We start from the raw sequence: 12,942 nt of genomic DNA, 5'->3' as shown, positions 1-12,942 counted from the left end.
CCACATATAAATATTTCACTTCCTTGGTCAGATTTATTCCTAAGTATTTTATTTTTTTGGATACAATTTTAAAAGGGATTATTTCTTTACTATCCTTTTCTGATATTTCACTATTAGTGTAAAGAAGTCCCACTGATTTCTGTATGTTGATCTTGTATTCTACCTTGCCAAATTCTTTTTTCAGCTCTAGTAGTTTTTGTGTACAGCCTTTAGAATATAGTACCATGTCACCCCCATATAATGACAATTCTACAAATCACCCTAAAATTTATATGGAATCACAGAAGACCTAGAATTGCCAAAGCAATGTTGAAAAAAAAGAATTAACCTGCAGGAATAATCCTCCCAGACTTCAGACAATACTACAGAGGTACAGGAATTCAAACAGCATGGTATTGGCACAAAAACAGACATGGATCAATGGAAGAGAATAGAGAGCCTAGAAATAAACCCAGAGACCTATGGTCAATTAATCTCCAACAAAGGAGCCAAGAATATACAATGGAGAAAAGACAGTCTCTTCAGCAAATGGTGTTGGGAAAACTAGACAGCAGCATGTAAATCAATGAAGTTAGAAGACTCCTTCACACCATACACAAAAATACACTCAAGATAGCTTAAAGATTTAAATATAAGACAAGACACTATAAACCTACTAGAAGAAAACATAGCAAAGCATTTTCTGTCATACATCTTAGCAATGATCTCCTAGGGCAGTCTACCCAGGCGATAGAAATAAAAGCAAAAATAAACAAATGGGACCTAATTAAATTTATAAGCTTTTGCACAGCAAAGGAAACCATAAGCAAAACAAAAAACAGCTTATGGTATGGGAGAAAATACTTGTAAATGATGTGACTGACAAAGGTTTAATTTCCAGAATATATAAACAGCTCATACAAGTTAATTAAAAAAAAGTCAAACAACCCAGTTCAAAAATGGACAGAAGACCTAAACAAGCAATTCTCCAAAGAAGACATAAAAATGGCCAATAGGCACATGAAAAGATATTCAATATTGCTAATTAACAGAGAAATACAAATCAAAACTACAATGAAGTATCACCTCATACCATTCAGAATGGCCATCATTCAAAAGTTCACAAATGATAAATGCTGGAGAGGCTGGGAAAAGGGAACGCTCCTACACTGCTGGTAGGAACGCAGTTTGGTGCAGCCATTATGGAAAACAGTATGGAGATGCCTCAAAAAACTAAAAATGGACTTAACATATGACCCAGCAACCCCACTCTGGGACATATATCTGGAGGGAACTCTAATTTTAAAACACATGCTCCCCAGTGTTCATAGCAGCACTATATACAGTAGCCAAGACATGGAAGCAACCTAAATGTCCATCAACAGATGACTGGATAAAGAATTTATGGTATATTTATAGAATAGAATACTACTCAGCCATAAAAAAGAATAAAATAATGCCATTTGTAGCAGCATGGATGTCCCTAGAGAATGTTATTCTGAGTGAAGTAAGCTAGGAAGAAAAAGAAAAATACCACATGATATCACTTATACATGGAACCTAAAAAAAAAAAACAAAACAGGACACAAATGAACTCGTCCACAAAACAGAGACAAACTCGCAAACATAGTAAACAATCTTATAGTTAGTGAGGGAAAGGGAGTGGGAAGGGAAAAATTGGGGAGTTTGAAATTTGCAAATATTAACCACTATATATAAAAATAGACAAAAAAATTTCTTCTGTATAGCACAGGGAACTATATTCAATATCTTCTAATAAGCTTTATTTAAAAAGGATATGAAAATGAATATATATATATACATATATATGCATGACTGGAACATATGATGTACATCAAAAACTGACACATCGTAACTGACTATATGACAGTAAAAAAAAATCTTGAGGTGGGGAGAGTATTCAGGATTATCCAGGTTAACACAATGTAAACACAAAGGTTCTTAAAAGGTAGAAGAGAGAAGCAGAAAAGACAATGTCAGAGTGATGCAGCATGAGAAAAACTCAAATAGCCATAGTTGGTTTGAAGCAATGGAGACGGCCATGATCCAAGGAATAGGGGCAGTCTACAGAAACTGGAAAAGGCAAAGAAATGGAGTCTCCCCTAAAGCCTCCAGAAAGGAATGCAACCATGTCAATACCTTGGTTTTAGCCCAGTGAGTCTCTTTTAAGAATTCTGATCTGTAGAACTGTAACATAATAAATCTGTGTTGTTTTAAGCCATCAGGTTTATGGTAATTTATTACAGCATTAATAGGAGACAATTACAACCTGAAATAGTAATGCTATTTTATAAGGGTCATTACTGAGGTCAGTTCCTAAGCAGCTACTCTAGTTAATAATTTCAACTCCGAGCTAAAATACTGAGTCCAGATCTTCTGATAAGTGCACCAATATCTAGATACTCATTCAGTCCCATAACGTGTGTGTTTTCCTTCATAATTTAAGACTCACAGAATCAATTCAATCAAATACCATGTTGTTGAATTCACCCTTTTGTTTATTTGATTTGGGCAGGTAGTTAATAAATATTAAAGAATAAAAAGGCATATATTCTCTTTCTGTTCTAATCTCTTCCATTTCAAGGGCATGCTTGGATCTGATTTTTATTTTCAGTCTGAATACAATGATGTGTTTTGTTGAGGGATACTGGCTGGCTTTCCTCTGCAAGATGACTTTCCGCAGGGTTTTTAATCAAGGAAGGAAGAGTCTCACTATTTAATCAGGATGAGAGGCAGTCCTTCATCTAACAACATAGTCTTACTTGCTGGTTTTGGAATTCAGGTTAATCGCAGTCATCAGAAATTTTCTGATATTCCTGTTCTAATTCTAAGGTTCATATTCTTTTCCAATCAATGCCTTACTCTCAAATAGGAAATCTACTAAGGTTGTTAAATTCAGCTGACCTTTTAGCATAGTGATGACATGTTTCACATCTTTACTCTGAGAATAAATATGATGCTTCTTTTAACACCTTCAGCACCAAAAGCTGCAACCACTTCACCCAATAGTGTTTGATTTCTTCATGCCCTTCATATTGATGCTTAGTTCCCCAGATTCTTGCCTCTAATGCTTTAATTGAATTGTATTCAGGCTACATAATTCCCTCAGTTTATGATTATAAGATGATATTAATTAAAAACATTTGTTAATTAAATTATATATGATTATATTTATAAAGATATGTGATTATATGATTTCTTATTTTAAAACTTTTTAAACATTTTTTGAGTTATAATCATTTTACAATGTTGTGTCAAATTCCAGTGTAGATCACAATTTTTCAGTTATACATGAACATATATATATATTCATTGTCACATTTTTTTCTGTGAGCTAACATAAGATCTTGTATATATTTCCCTGTGCATTACAGTATAATCTTGTTTATCTATTCTACATTTTGAAATCCCAATCTGTCCCTTCCTACCCCCCGCCCCCTTGGCAACCACAAGTTTGTATTCTATGTCTGTGAGTCTGTTTCTGACTTGTATTTATGTTTTGTTTGTTTTGTTTTGTATTTTTAGATTCCACATATGAGCGATCTCATATAGTATTTTTCTTTCTCTTTCTGGCTTACTTCACTTAGAATGACATTCTCCAGGAACATCAATGTTGCTGCAAATATTTGAAATCAATGCATTGAACATGATTTTTTTTGTGAAGAACAGTGAGCTATTAGAAATTACTAACAAACTTTGTTATACAAAGTATGTTTAATTTATTTAATATATTCTAAAATTTTGCTAAGAATCACTACCAAGTTTAGTAGGCTGTAGACTTAAGAATTAGTCAATGTTCCTTTTATAAATTGGGATTTTGATATATTTAGTATTCTGTGACCTCTCTAATAACTTCTTTATTAAAATACTAGTAGTGGATCTCAGATTAATACATGTATAATTTGCTTCAGTATTCATAGGTATAATCAACCTGAATCTGAATTTAACTGGAGATAGTTACTTTTGTTACTTTAGTACTTTCTTTATAATGTACTTTTCTCTATAATGATTGCTACTTAATACTTATCTCTATAATAATTGTTCATCTTAAAAATGATGTGCTTTTCCTGTGATAACTTTATACAATTTATATTTTAAATATCACAGCCATAATTACTCTTTAAAAAAATACTTGCCAAACTCTATTGTCATAGCATGTTTCTGGACAAAATTTTGTTAGTTTCAAAATCCACTTTTATTCACCAGTTTGGTGTGTGTCACTTACATAGAAACACAGTATTGACACTGCCTCATAACATTTGTTTTTCCTTCATTTTGTCATATAACCTTGAGAACTGTAGTAATAACATAGAATCATGTCAGATGTTTAGATGAAGTTTTATCACTGTATTTTATTCTTTCACCATCTCCTTACCACCAGCCTGTGAAGTTCTAAAACTCTTAGGTTGCTTTCTTTATATATATATATATTTTTTTTTTTATTGACGTATACTCAGTTTACAATGTTGTGTCAATTTCTGGTGTACAGCACAATACTTCAGTCATATAGGAACGTACATATATTAATTTTCATATTCTCTTTCACCATAAGTTACTACAAGATATTAAATATAGTTCCCTGTGCTATACAATATAAACTTACTGTTTATCTATTTTTTTTATATATTAGTTAGTATCTGCAAATCTTGAACTCCCAATTTATCCTTTTTATTTTTTATCCTCCAGGTAAAGATGTCCCATCCACTTCTAATCAGGTAATAAAAAAATTATTACATTTGTCTAATAAATGTCAAAATACAGACAACTTCATATAAGCCTAGTTGTAGCTCTTCCTTTACTTGTGACTTCTGAATGGATTTGTCAAATTTTTCATATTTTAAATAATATTCTTGTTCATTTTAATGCAGACATAAACGGAAATTAAAATATTGAAATATTTTAACAGATTTAGGTAATCTGTAAATTCTTATTCTTGTCCCAAGTCTACTGAAATCTATTATTTTAATTTTCAAAAACCTTGTAACAAAAATAAATGAAATCAAATTCACAGCTATAATGTGAAAGCATCAGTTCTTTTTATCTTTTCACATTCCTCTTTAATCCGTATATCCAGGAATTAGCGTTTATATTTATAGACATTGTGAATATCAATAAACATATTAAAATGTCTATTATTTTTAATACATAAGCATTGTACTGATTTAATTAACATGTAGTATTCATGTTTTAAATTTTCTTTGATGGGTCTATGCAACTGACAATGTATTTAAACTGTAAATTTTATTAATTGCATTTTATCCTATGAAAATGCATTGCTATGTAACTTGAATACTTACTTACTGAGATCTGATTGCTGCATATATTGCATCTCAATATGTGTGACCTAAAATATACGACTGCTTTTCTCTAGGTATTCAGGGAGACAACAGTGACTTTTTTTCCTCTTTTATCATCCTGAGGTGAAATGAAAGCAGAATGCGTAGTAGTTTGGAGTACAGTTCATGTTGCTAAAATAAGGTCTTTAAGAGGCTTGGAGAACAGGCTTTGAACACTTGAGGTGTAAGATCACCATCAGACAAGAAGAAAGGAGGCGTGGGTCACTGAGTTAAAACCTGATGGATGATTCTGGATCCTTGATCTCTTTTTTTTTCTTGGCAGGAAAATGAGAACGGCAGTGGTTTTGAAGAAGTGAGCTACACTGTCATTAATCACCTGCCCTATCGGAGACCCTCTCTGAGCTCCAATGATGATGGTTATGAGAACGTTCTGTCTACCACAGGAAGAGAGAGACCATTAAGAGAAGGGTCAGAAACAGAATATGCCCGTCTCAGGACAGCTTCTGTGACTAGGTCTTCTTCCTGTACCCTTGAGAATGATTATGAATTTGTACTTCCTCACTAGAACCTTCATTCCTCATTGTCTTCCAGTAACAAAGATGATACAGCGTAGTGGCCTCCAGGAGAGCTTCTCTTTCAGCAGTTCATGAAACATTCATTTCTGGCCAAATCTTAGAAATTATGTCCTTTTACTATATTTGCATTGAGAAACTCTGAAATATGGCATTTCTGTGGTTTGGGTAAAGCCATATAGATTGACATAATGAGATACAGTATTCTGCATCCTCTTGTTTGTAAGGTTTGAGGACATGGAGGTGGTGGGAAAACCTTCCTAAGACAAAAACACCCACAGATATACAACTTAGAATATCCAGTTTCAATCCTGCTTTCCAAATTTCAAAAGCCAACATTCATACTCCTAATCATGTATTTCAGTTTTTGAGGTTTAATATATTAAATAAACTTTTAAAATATAAGACCAGTGACTAGACCATTTGCTGACCTGATATTTACTTTAATCTTGTCTTTTCCATGTATTAGAGATTCTTGCCATAAATTTGAGGTAGTAGTTCAAAAACTAATACCTTTTGATAACTGGCCTTTCTGAAAGGAGAAACTGAGAGTGCCATTAAAAAAAAGAGGAATAAATGAATAAGGGTTAGGGTCTTTCTTTCCAATAGTAAATCACAGAACTCTGCTTGAAGATTCCTAAGAAAATGAAAATATACACGCTTATAGTTTTGTTCACAACATACTACTTAATTTAACCTATGACTAGTTATCTCAAATGAGGAAGGATGAATAGTGTCTGGTTTTAAAATTTAGGTAAATTTGTAAGTAATCCATCTATTTTACTTTCATTCCCAAGGATATTCCAAATGATATGCCAGCTTCTCAATAAAGACACAAAGGCCATAAGTGACAAAATATTTATGATTAATTTTTTACCAAAGTGGGTATAGAGGGAACATATCTCAACATAATAAAAGCTATTTATGACAAACCTACAGCCAGCATAGGACTCAACAATGAAAAGCTGAAAACCTTCCCACTAAAATCTAGGACAAGACAAGGTTGTCCACTCTTACCACTCCTATTCAACATAGTCTTGGAAGTCCTAGCCACAACTATCAGGCAAGAAAAAGAAATAAAATGGATCCAAATTGGAAAAGAAGAGGTAAAACTATCACTATATGAAGATGACATGATACTATATATGGAAAACCCTAAAAGCTCCACACAAAAACTACTAGAACTAAGAAGAGAATTCAGCAAGGTAGTAGGTTACAAGATTAATGTACAAAAATCAGTTTCATTTCTTTACACTAATAATGAATCAACAGGAAAAGAAAGTAAAGAAATAATTCCTTTTAAAATAGCACCCAAAGTAATAAAACACCTAGGAATACATCTGATCAAGGAGGTGAAGACTTATACATGGAGAATTACAAAACATTGATTAAGGAAATTAAAGAAGACTTTAAAAACGGAAAGATATTCCATGCTCCCGATTGGAAGAATCAATATTGTTAAAATGGTCACACTGCCCAAGGAAATCTACAGATTTAAAGCAATCCCTATCAAATTACCCAGGACATATTTCACAGAACTAGAACAAATTGTAATAAAATTTATATGGAATCACAAAAGACCTAGAATTGCCAAAGCATTACTGAAGAAAAAGAAAAAGGCTGGACAAATAATCCTCCCAGACTTTAGACAATACTACAGAGCTACAGTGATCAAAACAGCATGGTATTGGCATAAAAACAGACATATGGATCGATGGAACAGAATACAGAGCCCAGAAATGAGCCCATAAACTTTTGATCAATTAACTTTAACAAAGGAGGCAAGAATATACAATGGAATAAAGACAATCTCTTCAGTAAATGGTGTTGGGGAAACTGGACAGCTGCACATAAATCAATGAAGCTAGAACACTCCCTTACACCATACACAAAAATAAACTTAAAATGGATTAAAGACTTAAACTTAAGGCAAGACACAATAAACCTTCTAGAAGAAAATACAGCAAAACATTATCTCACATATATTTCAAAAATGTTGTAGGGCAGCCTACCCAAGAAATAGAAATAAAAGCAAAAATAAACAAATGGGACCTAATTAAACTTACAAGCTTTTGCACAACAAAGGAAACCATAAGCAAGACAAAGCAACAGCCTATGGAATGGGAGAAAATTTTTGTAAATGAAACCGACAAAGGCTTGATCTCCAGAATATATAAACAGCTCATATGACTTAATAAGAAAAAAACAAACAAACAAGTTCAAAAATGGGCAGAAGATCTAAACAAGCAATTCTCCAATGAAGACATACACATGGCCAATAGACATATGAAAAAATGCTAAATATCACTAATTAACAGAGAAAGTGAAAATCAAAACTACAATGAGGTATCACCTCACACCAGTCAGAATGGCCATCATTTAAAAGTCCACAAATGATAAATGCTGGAGAGGCTGTGGTGAAAAGGGAACCCTCTCACACTGTTGGTGGGAATGCAGTTTAGTGCAGCCATTGTGGAAAACAGTATGGAGATTCCTCAAAAGACTAGGAATAGACTTACCATATGACCTAGCAATCCCATTCCTGGGCATATATCCAGAAGGAACCCTAATTCAAAAAGACACCTGCACTTCAATGTTCATAGCAGCATTATTTACAATAGCCAAGATATGGAAACAACCTAAATGTCCATCGACAGATAACTGGATAAAGATGTACATTTATATAATGGAATACTATTCAGCCATAAAAATGACAACATAATGCCATTTGCAGCAACATGGATGTCCCTGGAGAATGTCATTCTAAGTGAAGTAAGCCAGAAAGAAAAAGAAAAATACCATATGATATTACTCATATGGGAAATCTGAAAAAAAAAATAAAGAAAACAAATGAACTTAAATATAAAACAGAAACAGACTCACAGACATAGAATACAAACTTGTGGTTGCGAGGAGAGAGGGGGTTGGGAAAGGACAGACTGGGAGTTTGAGATTTGTAGATACTGATGGGTAGATATAAAACAGATAAACAAGTTTATACTGCATAGCACAGGGAAATATATACAAGATCTTGTAGTAGCTCACAGTGAAAAAGAATACAAAAATGAGTATCTGTATATTCATGTATGACTGAAAAATTGTGCTGTACACCAGAAATTGACACAACATTGTAAAGTGAGTATAACTCAATAAAAAAAAAGAAAGAAAAAATGGCAATATCATGGAATTCATTTCATTTTAGGGCCAACTAAAAACAAATATTTATGTCACAAGCCATAATAATGCAGAAATAAAACAAAAGTTTTGAGGAAAAAACTAAGGAAAGTGGAAGATGGTGTAAACATACCAATTTCATCATCTTTTACAGCAAGGAAATGAATGGTATTAATCAACAATGATAAATTAGAAAGATTATAAGTAAATACTAGTATAAAGATAGAGTAAGGAAAAGGTTTTCATATACTGAAATTTGGCAGTGAAATTAAGACAGGAATACAAAAGGAAAAGAAATATATTTACTACTTGCTCATAGTGTGAATCAATTTTTACTACATTAAATAAGGAACTGTAAGTAAAATACAGAATTAAAGCTAGCTCTGTAGATTCAATGCAATTCCAATCAAAACCCCTGCACTTATTTTTCAAAAATTCCAGTCTATTCTAGAATTCATACAGAAACTCAAAGGACCCAGAACTGCCAAGGGCACCTGAAAGCAGATTAACAAACCTGAAAGACTGAACACGACCAGATACCAAGACTTATTATAAAAAGATAATGTGGCATCAGCATAAGCATTGACTACATAGTCAGTGAAAGTCAATAGAGAATCGTGAAATAGAACTGTATGTGGTTGATGGCCAAGGTGGCCTCATAATGCAGTGGGGACAATGGTGCATTTTTCAATAAGTAGTTTTGTATTAACCAGGCATTAATTAGTCTTCTATGGTACCATAAAAAATTATCACATATGTGCTGGCTTAAAATAATCCAAAGTTATTACCCACCATTTCTGTGGGTACTGGTATAGGTGAACTGGATCTTCTGCTCACGAACTCAAAAGGCTGCATAGGAGGTGCTTGCTGTCAGGGCTGGAGACTCATTTAAGTTTCTGTGTCCTCTTGTACATACATGGTTGTTGCTGGAATTCATTTTCTTTTGGTTGCTGAGCTCAAGCCCTCAGCTGATAGAGACCATCTGCTATTCCCTCACATATGGGTCCCTCTCCAAAATCAAAGTTCACTCCTTCAAAGCCAACAGGAGAACTTTTCTCATGCTTTGAAGCTCTCCCTTCAAAAAGGGCCAAGTCTCTCCGAAGGACTCATCTGAGTAGATCAGATCCAGTTAAAATAGTCTCCCTTTTAATTAAATCAAAGTCGGCTGACTTGAGGCCTTAACGACATTGGAAAAATCACTTTACCTTTGTCTATAACATAACCTAATCAAAAGTAAAATCCACCATGACAATCATTCTTTACATACTCTAGGGGGCAAGATTATACTGAATACCAAGGGCAGGAAACTTACAGGACATCTCAGAATTTTCTCACCACAGTCAGATACCCATAGAGATTAAAAAAAAAAAAAAAGGAAAAGAAAACAGAAGAAACAGCAGCTAAACGCCTTCCTCACACTATAAAGAAAACCCAATTCTCATCTTACCTTTTAACAAAAATGAATGGATTGCAGATTTAAGTGTCAAAAAAATGATTTCACAAAAATGTAGGACAATATGTTATGTTAGTGATCTTGGTTTTGACAAATATCTCCTAAAATGGTAAAATAATACTAACAAAGAAAAATAATAAATTGGACTATTTCAAAGTTAAGAACTCTTCTTTATTAAAAACATGATAAAAATCTAAGTTGTGAGAAGACGTTTGTAATTATATATACAACCAATAAGAGTCTATCCACCACATGTAAAGAATTCCTACAGATCACTATGAGAAACACAGAAAATTCAGTGGTACAGTGGGCAAAAGACCTGTGAAGGCAGTTGAAAAAATATATGCCAATAGCAAAAAAGCACATGAAAGACACTCAATTTGATTAATAGTCAGAGGAATGCAAATGAAAAACACAGTGAAACATACCAACACTTAAGAGAGCAGCTTAAATTTATAAAAGATTAAAATGCTAAGTATTACAGGGCATATGAATAAACTGGAAACTGCTGGGAAACTCTTTGTGCCTCCTAAAACTGAACATACCTATACTCATCTACAGCGATCACACTCCTAGATTACACCTAATAAATACATACCCAAACATATATGCACCATGAGACAGACCAGCATGCTCCCAGCAGAACTAATCCTCGTATCTATAAAATGTCAACTCCACAATGCCCTTCAATACAATAGTGGAAGAATCATGATACATTCACGTAACAGAATAATATTCAGAATACAAATGAATGTTCTACAAAAACACACACCTTTGAGATAAACATTCAAACATAAAGTTTAGCAAAGTTAAGTCACACAAAACACATAATGATTATACAATTTATATACAGTATTTTAAAAAACCCCAGCAAAACGAATCTATACTGTTAGAAGTCAAGATTAAGTTTCCTCTTAATGAGTGAAGACACTTGAAGGGATATGTGAGCAGATATTTGAGGTTTGGGTAGTATTACTCCCTTGAGCTGGATGCTGTTTCCGCAAATGTGTAAAGATTGTGAAAGTTTTTCAAGAGGCACACTTCTAAGATATTTGTGCTTCTATGTACAATTATAAGGCAAACTAAAAGTTTTTTACAAATAGGATAGGATGTCTTTAATTGCAGTTAATTTCCAAGTTAAAAAAAATGATAAAAGACATCACAAACTATTTCAATCAAGGAAAAAAAAAAAAAGCCCGAGTAACACCTTGAAAATCAGACAAACTTTTATTTGAGGGACAGAAAAAGAAAATGAGAGAGAGACATGAAATGATGAAACTGGAAATCCATAATGTATATCTAACAATTTGGCAAATGTACAAACTGGTCAACCATGAAGATGGGAGTATAAACAACCTCTGAAATTTGCAACTCCACAAAAGCAACAAACACTTGGCAAAAATTATCATAATCAACACTTACAGAATTCTGGAAAATAATGAAAGATAATCAAAAATGGTATAGTTTCGCCCTAAGAATAGACAGTTTAGTCCAGTGAAACAGAGTTGAGAATTCAAAAATAAACTCATACATCCATGGCCAATTGATTTTTGACAAGGATGGCAACACCAGTCAATGGGTTCAAACAGTCTCTTTAATAAGTAGCGCTCAGACACTAGGATACCCACTCATAAAAGAACGGCGGTGGGCTGCCTACAACAACCATATACAAAAATTACCTCAAAATGGATCAGTAACCTAAATATAAAGGCTAACATGACTGACCTTCTTTGGAAGAAACTTAAGAGTAAATTTTCATGACCTTATATTTGGCAATGAAGACTTAGATACGAAAACCACAACATGAGCAACAAAAGAAAAAATAGATAAATTGGACTTTAAAACGGAAAACCTCTGTGCTTTAAAGAACATGATCAGAAAAGTGAAAAGACAAATAATAAATGTAAAGGGGATTTGTCTTCAAAATATATAAAGAATGCTTACACCTCAAGAACGAAAAGAGAAATGTCCCACTTAAAATATGGGAAAAGGACTTATTAAAGTCCAAAGTTACACAAATGGCCATCTGAAGAGATGCTCTGTATAACTGGTCATGAGAGGAATGCAATTCAAAGTCACAATGATACATCACTTCACACCCACTGAAAGAGCGAGAACAACAAAAACATATTAAAAATCTAAGGAGAAAAGTGTAAAATAATGTGTTCCTGACGATGTGGCAGGAATGTAAACTAGTGTGGCCACTGTGGGGAACAGCGCGGCGCCTCTTCCAAAAAGCACAGAATTACAACCAGCTCAACAGTTTACTGAACACAGAGACCCAAACAGATACATCAGTGAGAAAGGATCAGTAATCCAGTAACTACTGCTGTAGAGCCAGAAAAAATATTAAATTTGGATAATTCGTATTTTAAGTCAAATTAATTCTGAGTTGAGAAACAAGGTAGGAGGTAAATAAAATCATAAGAAAACTAGCAGAAAATGT

The 12,942-nt window shown here is 33.4% G+C and overlaps 1 protein-coding gene across 5 annotated transcripts in view; it reads left to right on the top strand.

Moving 5' to 3' along the window:
• LOC140698365 (germinal center-associated signaling and motility-like protein) overlaps nt 1-6,274 on the top strand; it is a 29,757-nt gene extending 23,483 nt beyond the window's left edge. For all 5 annotated transcript variants that reach the window (XM_072968647.1, XM_072968652.1, XM_072968643.1 and 2 more), the window contains exons 4-5: nt 4,687-4,715; nt 5,620-6,274. In XM_072968647.1, the coding sequence (XP_072824748.1) occupies nt 4,687-4,715; nt 5,620-5,862 (272 nt within the window). In that variant the 3' untranslated portion in view covers nt 5,863-6,274. The remainder of the gene's footprint in view (nt 1-4,686; nt 4,716-5,619) is intronic.
• Nucleotides 6,275-12,942: the final 6,668 nt, after the last annotated feature.

The sequence above is a fragment of the Vicugna pacos genome, chromosome 1, assembly GCF_048564905.1.
Source record: "Vicugna pacos chromosome 1, VicPac4, whole genome shotgun sequence".
In the NCBI taxonomy this organism is placed as follows: domain Eukaryota; kingdom Metazoa; phylum Chordata; class Mammalia; order Artiodactyla; family Camelidae; genus Vicugna; species Vicugna pacos.
Note: the sequence above shows the minus strand (reverse complement) of the source record. Positions and strands in the feature narration are given on the sequence as shown.